We start from the raw sequence: 13,701 nt of genomic DNA, 5'->3' as shown, positions 1-13,701 counted from the left end.
CTCTCCAAGCCCCACCCTCCCCAGGCTCCTCCCCCAAAATCTACAGGGATTTCCCAAGCCCGAGCTGGCAACCCTACTTATAGGGCACCTGTGGCACTGTGTGATGTGTTCAAAGAGGCCGGGTGAAGCAAGGAGGCAAAGGGGATTTGCCACTCTGGCTTCCATGCAGAGAGAGAAGAGGTAATGGGCCAGAGAGGCTTTCACCCTAGAACAAAAAAAGCGCCCCTGAGACACTTGTCTCCGTTCGCCTAACAGAAGAGCCAGGTCTGGATAAAACCACCCCCCAAAAAAAGAAATCTCGGTGCACCCATGCGGCAAGATTGCTTTTTTGTAGTGTTTTACCCCTACACAAGTGTGCATCGTGGCAAAGAGAGACACACAAACGACCAAGGGACGGGACGGACTGAATGTGGCCTCAAATGGCCCGTGCTCCAGTTCTGGGATCAGTTTGAGAAATTTTCCCACTTCACCTGGAATTCAGGAAGTGTGAAGCAAAGAGTGTTGTAGCAGAATGACAAAGGAACTGAATGGGGGGAGAGGGGGAGTCAGTTCATCGGTACCAATCAGGAACGGAAGCGGAGCTCTCCAGTTCTGATCGCAAACTAGGGAGCCCGAAGGGCCACTGGTGCTGGGCTCACCTGACCCTTACAATCCATCACATTTCAACCATAGATCCAGACACGAGTCAGTGTATACCGTGCACGGTTCACATCTTACAAACGCAGTGGGGTATTGGTTTATTCACTACAAACGGATACACTTATGCACGCCCGCGCACACACAGAGCACAACACACACAAAAGAAAGCATATGGGGAAACCATACCCTGTTCGATCAGCGGGGGCTGCAGGGTGTTGGCCCCCTACAGAAGACCGTGAGAGCTACTGAGATTCAAGCCCGCCCTTATTTGCATAGCTCCGCCCTGGATTCCATCTCTCAGTTACACCACCGTGTGACAAAGAGGCAGCACCCAGGAACTGGGTTTTCTACATAAATAACTGGTGTTGCAGCCGCTTCGAATGTCTGACCCCTGAAGATTAAAAACAAACAAACACACAAATCTGTAACGTAACTAAGACCCAGCCACAAACAGAAAAACTGATCTTGGGGTCACCTAATCGTTCTCAGCCTCGGTTTCCCTTTCTCCCAGGGTGTTATGAACAGAAAAGATTGCAAACCCGTCTATCCACACTGGCTTTGCTACAGAGATTCTGGACAGCTCGACGGAGTTTAATTGTGCTGTCTGAACGAGAGAAACCACAATTGCTTTCCCTCAAACAGATCCATTCTGCTGGGACGTACTGATATTTCAGTCGCCGACAATTCAAGACGGCGCCGAATCATGTCTTCATAAGTGCAGCTCCGTTAAACAGACAGCGGAGGGATGTCCGTCATCCTATAAAAAAGACAAACGGCACAACTGCAGATGCGGGAGGAAGCATTCGACACTAAGGCACGAGATCATTCGTTCCGGCGTCGAGCTACGATTGGGATATCATAGCAGCAGATACGAGTGCTCTCCGAGAGCTGGCTGGTAACAGCCGAAGGGTCCAGCCATAAGTCCCTTTATTACGGGACCATTGCAATGCTTTAGCGGCCAAAGATGACAGATGATATATAGCGGCACACTTTACAACGCTTGTTACAGCTTCCCCATCACTTCTGGAATCCCCAATTCTCACAGACAGGCAATTTGGCCTCGAAAGGGTCCCCTTCCCCCCTGCAAATGGGTCCCAAAGTTGCAGCATCGCTCTCTTCAAGTTTTACAGAGGACAGGTATATCAGTGGCTACTGGCCATGGGGACTGAGGGGAACCTCCACCGTGTAGAGGCACTAAACCTCTGAATCCCAGAGCCAGGAGACCACATTGAGGAAGGTCTTCACCTCTGTGCCCTGTCGTTGGCCCTCCACGGGAACTGGTTGGCCACTGTGTGAATAGTTACAAGAATGGGCACAGTAATAAGACCAATGAAAAAAGAACTGTGACAATTTAGCGCTTGGCACTATATTCATGAATCATAATATACAATAACAGAAAATAAGTAATACATATAGTGAATGTAGACGGTGGTCTCCGGAATGGTGTGCCTTTTCGACAATGATCTTCTTCTGAACAAGGATGTGTACATAAACTGTCTTTCAACAATTCATTTCTCTTGGTGACGTATTGAAAATATACTGTTGATTCACTTCATCATAAAGCTATGCTTACAGCTATGTTCTTCAATGGGCTATAATTGCGGAATGCCTCGTCTACATTCACTATATATATATTACTTTTTTTTGTTATTGTATATTATGATTTATGAATATAGTGCCAAGCGCTAAATTGTCACAGTTCTTTTTTCATTGGCCACCGTGTGAGACAGGAGGCTGGACTAGATGGACCACTGGTCTGATCCAGCAGGGTTCTTCTGATGTTCTTATGAAGGCCTCGGCCTCTATGCCCTGTTGTTGGACCTCCAGAGGAACTGGTTGGCCACTGTGTGAGACAGGAGGCTGGACTAGAGGGACCACTGGTCTGATCCAGCAGGGCTCTTCTGATGTTCTTAAAGTTATATAGATAGGGTCAGATCTGGTTGGCTTTTCTGCTGGTGAAAGTGCCCCCACTCTTTTGCTTATTCTTAAAATATATGCTTTTCTCCCCTAAGTGGCTTTTCACATCATCCCCACCCTCCTCCTCCACTTAAGCGGAGAAATTCCTTTCAGCAAAGAACGGCCTAAGCCATTCCATTGCCTGAAGCGGAAACATATGGAGCAGATGTCCATCAGTGGCTATTAGCCACAAGGGATAGGTAGGAACTCTCGGTCTGGGGCAAGGGATGCTGTGTATTCTTGGTGTTGGGGGGGCAACAGTGAGAGGGCTTCTAGTGTCCTGGCCCCACTGCTGGACCTCCTGATGGCACCTGGTATTTTTGGCCACTGTGGGACACAGAGTGATGGACTGGATGGGCCACTGGCCTGATCCAACACTGGCTTCTCTTGTGTTCTTATGTTCTTAAACCCAAAATGGTGTCCCTGTGAAGAGAAAATCCAACCCAGTTCAGTGAGAGTTTTCAGTCGTACAATGGTATCACAGAGCACTGCAACCTACACCGAGGATGTTCGATCGGCTTTTAAATGCTCAAAGCCCTACAAGCGCCTGGGTATCAAACTCTGCCACTTCACCAGGCGCGGTGAAGTAATATTCTGTTGTGAAGTGTGTCGAGCTTGGGTATGGACTCCTATCCCAGCCAGTCATTCTTTGGAGCCTCTCCTGGACAAAGCTGACCAAAGGCCTATGTATTTATTTATTTTTAATTAGAACCCGCTTTCCTCCCTCAAAGTGGCTTTTCACACCGTTCCCCTTTCATCCGCTTCATCCCGACGACGACAACCATGTGAGGGTAGGTCAGAGTAAGAGACCGACAGGCCCAAAGTCTTCTGGAGGGCTTCCATGACTGAGCGAGGGATTCACCTCAGGTCCTTGTCTGGCACTCTAACCTCCATGCCACATCTCCAACGGCCTCACACGCAAACCACCTTGTTGAGTTTCCCTACTGAGGGAGCTGCGGTGGCTCAAGTGGTTAAGACGCTGAACTGCAGGCTGTGGAAGGTCAGTAGTTCAGCAGTTCGAGACCCGGGTGCCGCATGACGGAGTGAGCTCCCGTCTCTAGTTCCAGCTCCTGCCAACCTAGCAGTTCGAAAGCAAGAAATTGCAAGTAGATAAATAGGTACCACTTCGGTGGGAAGGTAACAGCGTTCCGTGCTTCGGACAGCGCTGGCTCTTCAGCTTTGAAACGGAGATGAGCACCGCAACCCTAGAGTCGGACTCGACTGGCTTTTGAGCAAGGGAGACCTTTACCTTTACCTTACACTGACAGAAGAACGTCGATTCCATAGACAATCGCTGTTTCTCTGGTGATGTGAGGGAATGATGATGTCTACAGCTGACACGCTAAACCGGTGAACGCTTGTTCACCCGTGGAACTCGTGAAACGCACCGTCTCTGTAACATCAAAGGATGTCTCCCAGGTTGCTCCGACCTGGATAGCCCAAGTAAGCCTGATCTCATCAGATCTCGGAAGGTAAGCAGCGTCGACCTGGGCAACTATTTGGATGGGAGACCTCCTTGGAATACCAGAGGCGGGAGGTGGGGGCAGGCTATCAAGCCCCTTCTCTGAACATCCTCCTTGCCCCAGTAGGAGTCGCCAGAGGTCGCCATGACTTACAGGCACACGCACACATACACACATGCAAAAAATACCCCATCCCCAAAAGGATATGTCCCAGGGCATAGCTAAACTAACAAGTTATATCCATCTTAGATTATTTTATACATTTGTATAAAAATTTGCGGTGGCTCAAGTGGTTAAGACGCTGAACTGCAGGCTGTGGAAGGTCAGTAGTTCAGCAGTCCGAGACCCGGGTGCCGCATGACGGAGTGAGCTCCCGTCTCTAGTTCCAGCTCCTGCCAACCTAGCAGTTCGAAAGCAAGAAATTGCAAGTAGATAAATAGGTGCCACTTCGGTGGGAAGGTAACAGCGTTCCGTGCCCCTTGGTGTTTAGTCATGCCAGCCACATGACCACGGAAACGTCTTCGGACAGTGCTGGCTCTTCAGCTTTGAAATGGAGATGAGCACCGCAACCCTAGTCGGATTCGACTGGCTTTCGAGCAAGGGAACCTTTACCTTTACCTTTATCTCCCCCTTTCCTCTAAGAAGAAGACAATGACGAGATTGGATTTATACCCCGCCCTTCACTACCCGAAAGAGTCTCAGAGTGGCTTACAGTCTCCTCCCCCTTCCCTATGACAGACACCCTGTGAGGTGGGTGGGGCTGAGAGAGCTCTTGACAGAAACTGCCCTTGAGGGAACAGCTCTGAGAGAACTTGTGACTGACCCAAGGTCACACCAGCCGCTGCATGTGGAGGGGTGGGGAATCAAACCTGGTTCCCCCAGATTAGAGTCCGCGCTCCTAACCGCTAAACCAAACTGGCTCTTAGGGCGGCAGACGTTCTCTTCACCATTTATCCTCACTACAGCCCTGCAAGGTCGAATAGGCTGAAAGGGAGCGAGTGGCCGGGAAACAGCTTTTGCATAGACCAGCAGAACGCCCAGCAATATGACAGGCGGTGCATGAGTAGAGGGAAGAACATGTGCAAAATGATGACCAATGGCGATGCATGGTATTCTAGCACATCCTGCGCACCAAACGCTCACTGCGCAGGCCACACGAGACCCCACTGTCGCTCCAGTCTCTAACCCCTCCCTCTCAAATTCATTGACCTAGCTGCTTCAGCATGTTCCATGCACATTCCAGGGACTCCTGGGGCAGACGGAATCATGCTCGGCTCTTCTGGGCACACGCGGGTACATGCGTAAACCTGCCACCCAAGAGGACAGACAAAACAGAGCCCGTTCCTGAATAGTTCCTCTGGAACCCTAAAAAGCTCTGGATCACAGTCCTTGGTCTAATCCAGCAGGGCTCTTCTTATGTTCTTAATCAGCTGCTTACAGGCTAGGGGCCAATCTAATGCAGAAGCTACTTTCTCTTCTGCAGGTGTCCCTGAGACTGTGGAACTCCCTGCCCAGGAGAATTCACCTTCCTCCATGCCCAACAGCATTTTACCATCCAACTGAAGCTGGGCTTTCATTCATTTTTCTAGCTTTTAGTGAGTTTTTAAAATGAGTTTCCCCAGTTTAATGAGTTCTCCATCCTTAACCGGTCGCCACCTGCCCCTGCGTGTCTACTGGCATTAGTTTGCCAGTCTGCCTTGCCATTTTACTCTGCATTATTTTGTTGCGTGGCAGTCTTGGACGTCTCCACCTGCTCCAATCCGTTTCCGTTCGGCCGTGGTCACCCCAGGTCCCCAAAGCAGCTGATTCAAAAGGCAGATGGATTCTAGGTAGTTTAATCAACGAAATTTCCAAAAATGGATCTGTTCCACTTGGGAGTGACCGTTTGCGGAAGTTTTGCAGAAGGAAACCCCCCCCCCCCCCAATTTTCATCTCCAACCAGTAAGTTCGACACGTGTGAACATCTACGGCCCACCCGCTCGCCAGCCCCAACAAAGAATTTCACAGTTTATTAAGTCTTCCATCACAGCTACGGAAAAAGATCTGGGCACCTGAGTGATAGCGAAACGACACAGGACAATGACCAGAAGTCCTGACATGGTATTTGGCTCTAAAAAACACCCGGGGGTGGGAGATCCGGACAGGGACCACAGCACTGGGCAGGCGGTAACTTTTCCTCTTAGGTGGTTTCCCATATTGGAAATGCTCCCCCCCCCCAAGCTACTTGGGAACAAATAAAAAGACAGGTACTTCTTTTGTGTTTCTCGCTTTTCCCACCCCACCAAAGCTGAGAGCAACCTAAAGGCGGAATTTTTAACCAGGGAAACAGCCAGAGGTCATTTCGGGGGGGATCGCAGGGGAACGCAGTTCCCCCGGGTGAGGTACGGGAGGGCGGGGCACATGACGAAGCCCTGCCCCCTGCTTCCGGCCGCCCCGCTTCTGGCCCTCATTCAGCCAGGAGGAGGCAGGAGAAGAGGGAGGATAAGTTGCTTCCTCCCCGCCTCTCCCCACCCCTGCCTGCCTGGGGCCAGGGAGGGCCTTTGCGGGGCTTCCTTGCACTCCCGCCAGCCTTGCAGGTCCACCGCCGGGCCCCTCATGGGGCTCGGCAGTGGAGCTGCCGTTGGGGGCGGGGTGTGTGGCCTTATGACACACTTCCGGTGATGTCAGGGTGTGTGGCCTTATGACACACTTCCGGTGATGTCAAGGGGTGTGGCATATGCTAATGAGTTCCCCTAGCTCTTTTTCTACGAAATGACCCCTGGAAACAGCACACAGAGGAGTCGAATTACATTACCCCCTTTTGCCAGCACCATGGCACCAATCCAGCTAGCTTCCCGGTTGCCCTCTATTCACCAAGCACAGATCTGGAACTCCAGCCCCAGAACACTAACGATATATGCAGTTTGGCCCTAAGATGAATTGATTTCTACCTACTTCTGGGGGGGAAAGACACGTCTCCCTCGCTATCGCCCTACAGAGAACCCAGCAAGCAAATCTGGCCTGCGTTAGAACGTCCTGTAAAGAAAGCGGAGTTGAAAAACCCACGCCTGGCTAAAGACCTTTTGAGTCCTACAGGACACCGTCGCTTTCCGCCATCTTCGTTTCCCCGAACGTTACATAACGACGATGCTCAGACACGAAACAACTTCTGACAGCCATCTGGAACGAGTGAACTCAGACGGAACGTTTGTGTATAAAAAAATACGATACTGCTTTTTTTTTTTTTTTTTAAGAGAACCATCTTTTTGTGCTGACAACCAAAGTCTGAAGGACAAAACGTACCCAGAGTCACGACTGAAACGCCAGTATTGCTGGATGCCACCCCAGCCGAGCAGGAACCTGCTCCGACGGTGCAGAAAACTTTGAGGGGTGTGTGGCCTTATGACACACTTCCGGTGATGTCAAGGGGTGTGGCATATGCTAATGAGTTCCCCTAGCTCTTTTTCTACGAAATGACCCCTGGAAACAGCACACAGAGGAGTCGAATTACATTACCCCCTTTTGCCAGCACCATGGCACCAATCCAGCTAGCTTCCCGGTTGCCCTCTATTCACCAAGCACAGATCTGGAACTCCAGCCCCAGAACACTAACGATATATGCAGTTTGGCCCTAAGATGAATTGATTTCTACCTACTTCTGGGGGGAAAGACACGTTTCCCTCGCTATCGGCCTACAGAGTACCCAGCAAGCAAAGCTGGCCTGCGTTAGAACGTCCTTTAAAGAAGCGGAGTTGAAAAACCCACGCCTGGCTAAAGACCTTTTGAGTCCTACAGGACACCGTCGCTTTCCGCCATCTTCGTTTCCCCGAACGTTACATAACGACGATGCTCAGACACGAAACAACTTCTGACAGCCATCTGGAACGAGTGAACTCAGACGGAACGTTTGTGTATAAAAAAATACGATACTGCTTTTTTTTTTTTTTTGTTAAGAGAACCATCTCTTTGTGCTGACAACCAAAGTCTGAAGGACAAAACGTACCCAGAGTCACGACTGAAACGCCAGTATTGCTGGATGCCACCCCAGCCGAGCAGGAACCTGCTCCGACGGTGCAGAAAACTTTGAGAAGGTTGCTTCAAACCCCAGAGTGTCCCGTTTACATCCGATCTGGGGTCCTGCCTTCCGCTTCAGAGCCTCTCTCACCAAATTCGAGAGGCTGGTAACTCTCTGAAGCCAGTTACGAAAATGCTAAGCAATCGGATGTCAGCCAGATAGAGACACGGTGGTCTCTCCTATTTAAGATGCCTTTCCATCTACGGTCTGGGTGTGGAGGGAAGCTGGCTGACAGAACAGCTCGTTTCAGGATGGATGAAGAGGCGCCATACGTTTGACGGATGTGGATGCTGCAGGTCTTTGTGCCAGCGGTGGAACAGGCTTCCCTGTGGAAAGCGATGAGCATCCCATCTGTTTACCGAGTCAGAGCTCCAACCTATAGTTGAAGAACAGATGAGAAAGGTCTATGGCAGGCAGACATCCTTAGGCAGCTCTCCCAGGGCAAGGATCTGTTCCAAAGCTGTTTAGAAACAAGGAGACCGTTATCTTATTTGGCAAATCAAACAGGGCTCTGACCAAGCAACCCGGGGACCTCCCCCGTCCGATTGACGGAAGGGAAAACAGAGCTTCCAGATTTTGTCCAGAGATGTCCACCCCACGGCCTGGCCTCAGGAAATCTTCAAGCCCCCACTGGGCTTAAAGGATTAAAAAGGATATTATAGCTTTGGAAAAAGTGCAGAAAAGGGAAACTCGAATGATAAAAGCGTTGGAACACCTTCCCTATGAGGAAAGGTTAAGGCGCTTAGGGCTCTTTAGCTTGGAGAAACGACGACTGAGGGGTGACATGATTGAGGTTTATAAGATTATGCATGGGATACAGCAGGCAGAGAAAGAGGTACTTTTCTCCCTTTCTCACGATACAAGAACTCGTGGGCACTCCATGAAATTGCTGAGCGGTCGGGTTAGAACGGATAAGAGGAAGTACTTCTTCACCCAAAGAGTGATTCACACATGGAATTCACTGCCACAGGAAGTGGTGGCGGCTACAAGCATGGACGGCTCCAAAAGGGAATTAGATAAGCATAGGTATAGATAGGGACTCTGGGGCAAGTGATGTAGGGGCTCTGGGGCTTGGGGGGGGGGTCAACAGTGGGAGGGCTTCTAATGTCCTGGCCCCACTGGTGGACCTCCTGATGGCATTGGTATTTCTGGCCACTGTGTGATACACAGTGTTGGACTGGATGGGCCTTTGGCCTGATCCAACATTGGCATCTCTTATGTTCTTATGAACCTGAAGGCAATGATTTCCATACTTGGGGAGGCTTGCGGCTGGCTGGAAAAGCCTCTGCTTGACATGCAGAAGGTCCCAGGTTCAATCCCCGGCATCTCCAGTTAAAGAGGACTGGGTAGGAGGTGATGTGGAAGACCTCAGCCTGAGACCCTGGAGAGCCACGGCCAAGTCTGAATAGACAAGACTGCTTTTGATGAACCAAGAGCCTGGTTTGGCACAAGGCAGCTTCATGTGTACAAACTTCCTAGAACTCTGGTCTCTCTTCAGCCATTCTTTATATGCCAAGCCAGAGCCCCACGCAACCAATAAAGAAATGAGGAGGCTGCCTGGATGTTGATCTGGGGTCCTCGCTCCCCCTGCCTCATTTCCACAGGATCGACACGGCTTCCTCCCCATGTAGCCAACTGCCGCAGTTGTCAACAGCCCCTCTCCTTGGGGAGATGACAAATGAGAGCTCCCTCCACTTATCAAGAATGGGGATGTCACCCTGACCTGGGGAGCTCAAGGAAGCCCGATCTCGTCAGATCTCGGAAGCTAAGCAGGGTCGACTCTGGCAAGGACTTGGACGGGAGACCTCCTTGGAATACCAGAGGCTGAGAGGCGGGGGTAGGCCTTAGTCAGCCACCTCTCTGAATATCCTCCAGGCCCTCAGTAGGGGTCAGTCACCAGAGGTCGCCATGACTTCCGGGTGCACGCTCACTCAGACGCATGCACATACACATATTTAAAAACAGAATGGAGATGTTCTCCCCTGGTGGTTCCTTACTGCACCAAAGGAAGCCAACACATAAACCCCAAGAGTCACATGAGACTGCCTTATATCAAATCAGACCCTTGGTCCATGGAAGTCAGCAGGGGTCATTTCGGAGAAAAAGAGGTGCAGGAGCTCATTAGCATAACACATTGGCATAACTTATTTGCATATGCCACACCCCCTGACATCACCAGAAGTGTGTCAGAAGGCAACACCCACCGCTCAGGCTCCACTGGACTGTTTTGGATTGCTAGCTATTGGGAGGGGGGGAACGTGCAGATCTGTCCTCACAGAGGAGGGAGAGCTTGTACCTGAATAAAACCTTGTCTTAAAGGTGCCCCTGGACTGTTTTGGGCCGGGGAGCCGGGGGGGGGGGGGGCTCTGCACCTTCCCTGGCTGTTTTTTGCTCTGACTGAGGGCTGCTGGGAGCAGGGGGTGGGGCTTGTTGCATGTGCCCGCCCCCTGGGCTCTTTACTGCTGGAGCTCCGCTCCTGTGCGCTCCTGCAGGAAATGACCCCTGGAAGTCAGTATGGTCTACTCGGACTGCCAGATGCTCTCCAGGGTCTCAGGCAGGAGTCTTTCAAATTCTCTCCTACCCGATCCTTAACTGGAGATGGCAGGGATCGAACCTGGGACCTTCTGTATACTAAACGGAGGCTCTACCGCTGAGCCACAGCCCCTCCCCTAAAGGTAATGTCACACAAAGCTGCCTTATACTGAATCAGACCATCGGTCCATATGATCCAGGTCAGTATTGTCTACTCGGACTGGCAGCGGCTCTCCAGGGTCTCAGGCTGAGGTCTTTCGCATCGCCTACTGCCTGGTCCTTTTAACTGGAGATGCCGGGGATCAAACCTGGGACCTTCTACATGTCAAGGAGATGCTCCACCACTGAGCCACAACGTCGGGTCCACGTGCAAGAGCAGCCACTCTGTGAATGAGGAGATACAGAGAACACTGATGGAGCTTTAGATACAGTCTGAGAATGTGAAGCTGCTTTCTATGGAGACAGACCCGGGAGCTATCGAGAACAGTCTTGTCCGTTCTGACCATCAGCAGCTCGGCAGGGTCTCCGGATGAGCTCTTCTCAGCACCTGCTATGCCCTCCTCATTTTGACTGGAGGTGCCAGGGACCGCAACCGGGGACTTCTGCAATGCACATTTGGCTGTAAGATCGGCAAGAGACTCTAAAGGGCTTGATGGTGGGCCAAAGTGAAACAACCCCATGGGGAAGTCTTGTGCATGAAAGCACAGAATGACGGGGATGTTCTCTCTGTGGCATCGCACCCCGTGGCTGCTCACCGGAGTTGTCAGGGGATGGTGCAGTTATCACCCAAGAACCAGCCCCAGTAGCATCTACGGTCTTAGTCGTTCGTTTTTTTAAAAAGACAGGGTCCTTTATTTTAAAAACTGTCCAATTAACGCAGAAGGGTTTTGTAAAAAAATTGATCGGTTGTTCCAAACCATTTCGTCGAAGCTTAACAGTGAAACCCTACACGTGTTTACTCAGAGGCAAGTCCCACCCAGTTCAATGGGCCTGGCTCTCCAGAAAACATGCAGAATGTAATATGAGAACTGGCGGGCACTCAATGAAATTGCTGAGCAGTCGGGTTAGAATGGATAAAAGGAAGTCCTTCTTCACCCAAAGAGTGATTAACACATGGAATTAATTCACTGCCAGAGGAGGTGGCCGCGGCTACAAGCTTGGATGGCTTCAAGAGGGAATTGGATAAACGTATGGAGCAGAGGTCCATCGGTGGCTATTAGCCACAAGGTACAGATGGGAACTCTGGGGCAAGGGATGCTCTGTGACTTCTTGGTGCTTGAGGGGGGGGCAACAGTGGGAGGGCTCCTAGTGTGCTAGCCCCACTGCTGGACCTCCTGATGGCCCCTGGTATTTTTGGCCACTGTGTGACAGAATGTTGGACTGGACGGGCCTTTGGCCTGATCCAACATTAGCTTCTCTTATGTTCTTATGGATAAGCATACGAAGCAGAGGAGAGGTCCATCAGTGGCTATTAGCCACAAGGTAAAGACAGGGTGAGCTCCTGTCTCTAGTTCCAGCTCCTGCCAACCTAGCAGTTCAAAAGCAAGAAATTGCAAGTAGATAAATAGGTACCCCTTCGGTGGGAAGGTCACAGCGTTCCGTGCGCCTTGGTGTTTAGTCATGCTGGCCACATGACCACGGAAACGTCTTCGGACAGCGCTGGCTCTTCGGCTTTGAAACGGAGATGAGCACCGCAACCCTAGAGTCGGATTTGACTGGCTTTCGAGCAAGGGAACCTTTACCTTTACTTTTAAAGATAGGGAGTCTGGGGCAAGGGATGCTCTGTCTTCTTGGTGCTTGGGGGGGGGCGGCAACAGTGGGAGGGGTTCTGGTGCCTGCTGGACCTCCTGATGGCACCAGGTATTTTTGGCCATTCTCTGACAGAGTGTTGGACTGGATGGGGCATTGGCCTGATCCAACATTGGCTTCTCTTATGTTCAGAATGGCCCAGCCTAAACCTTGCAGCCTTATTTCGAGAACCGATCTCATGGGCTTTTAATCAGCGATGAGCGCAGCTGCTTTCTACTGGGCTTAGGATCAAGTAAGCTTGCACCGGATCCTGCACGTGGAAGCTCCACCTGGGCACTCAGTACAATTTGTGCTTCCTGGGACCAAAGCCCAGCTGAACTCAGGAGGCTTACTCTCTGGTAGCCTGCACCTGTTTGCTACTACAAAACTCCTAGAGGGGTGGGGGGGGGCGCTTGCTGGGATCCAGTGAGGTTTACTCTAAAGCAAAGGGGGATCCGACCACAAGCCTTACTGCTCGACCCTACGGAAGGAAGGAGCTGGCCATCCTGGCCACGCTTACCTGGGAGTAAAAATCCCCAGCGGGGCTTGCCTTCTGAGTCACCACGCCTCCCCAGGCGGCATCCCCGCAGGTCTTGCCCCGGCGCCGGGCGCCTCCGTCGGCCCTCTCGGCCGAGACGGAGGCCTTGCTGGCGGCGGCGGCGGGGGCGGCGTGAGGTTCTCGGTCAGGTAGGCCACCAGGAGACAGATGAGCACCAGCATGACGCAGATGGAGCCCCCGACGGCCGTCATGGCGACGACGATGTCCCGCATGCCGGCCGGCTCGACGGTGAACTCCACGCACTCGGGGGGCCCGGGCGAGGGATCGGGGCCGCGGCTCTCGTTGGCGCCGGCCGAGAGGGCGCGCAAGCAGAGGCGGTAGCGGACGCTGCCGTGCGCGTCCGGCAGCAGGTAGTCCCGGCAGGAGGCGCCCAGCTGGACGGTGTCGCACTGGAAGCGCGTGTAGGCGCCTTCCCACGAGCAGGCGAGCGAGAAGCCGCGCAGGCCGGCCCCGGCCCCGGCGGGCGGCCAGCCCCACTGCAGGAGGACGCTGCCGTTGAGGAGCACGTTGGCCACCAGGGCGCGCCCCGGCGAGCGGTGCGCCTTGCAGCGCCGCGGCGCGCACTGGAAGCCCCGCGCCGGGGGGCGGAAGCAGAGGCGGCCGCCGCCGTCCCCTCGGCCCTGGCTCAGCACCTTGTACGGGCACCACGGCTCGGCGTCGGGGCCCACGGGAGCCGCCGCCATCGGCTCATAGCCCGGGCGGGGCGGGGG

General features: G+C 52.5%; 1 protein-coding gene and 1 non-coding gene across 2 annotated transcripts; both read right to left on the bottom strand.

The window, feature by feature from the left end:
• Nucleotides 1–7,980: 7,980 nt before the first annotated feature.
• LOC107106096 (chromosome unknown open reading frame, human C1orf233) lies at nt 7,981–13,674 on the bottom strand. The gene is made up of 2 exons (XM_015406184.1): nt 12,953–13,674; nt 7,981–8,572 (listed from the first exon to the last, which is right to left on the bottom strand). The coding sequence occupies exon 1, from the start codon at nt 13,672–13,674 to the stop codon at nt 12,991–12,993; it is 684 nt and encodes a 227-aa protein (XP_015261670.1). The 3' UTR covers nt 7,981–8,572; nt 12,953–12,990.
• TRNAT-AGU lies at nt 10,706–10,777 on the bottom strand. The gene has a single exon. It is a non-coding gene; the product is annotated as a tRNA-Thr (tRNA).
• Nucleotides 13,675–13,701: the final 27 nt, after the last annotated feature.

This window comes from Gekko japonicus, unplaced genomic scaffold (genome assembly GCF_001447785.1).
Source record: "Gekko japonicus isolate JY-2015 unplaced genomic scaffold, Gekko_japonicus_V1.1 scaffold1133, whole genome shotgun sequence".
Lineage (NCBI taxonomy): Eukaryota > Metazoa > Chordata > Lepidosauria > Squamata > Gekkonidae > Gekko > Gekko japonicus.
Note: the sequence above shows the minus strand (reverse complement) of the source record. Positions and strands in the feature narration are given on the sequence as shown.

Bases quoted from the DNA above. Each gene is read 5' to 3' on its own strand.
- LOC107106096 (XM_015406184.1), bottom strand. From the start codon at position 13,674: ATGGCGGCGGCTCCCGTGGGCCCCGACGCCGAGCCGTGGTGCCCGTAC.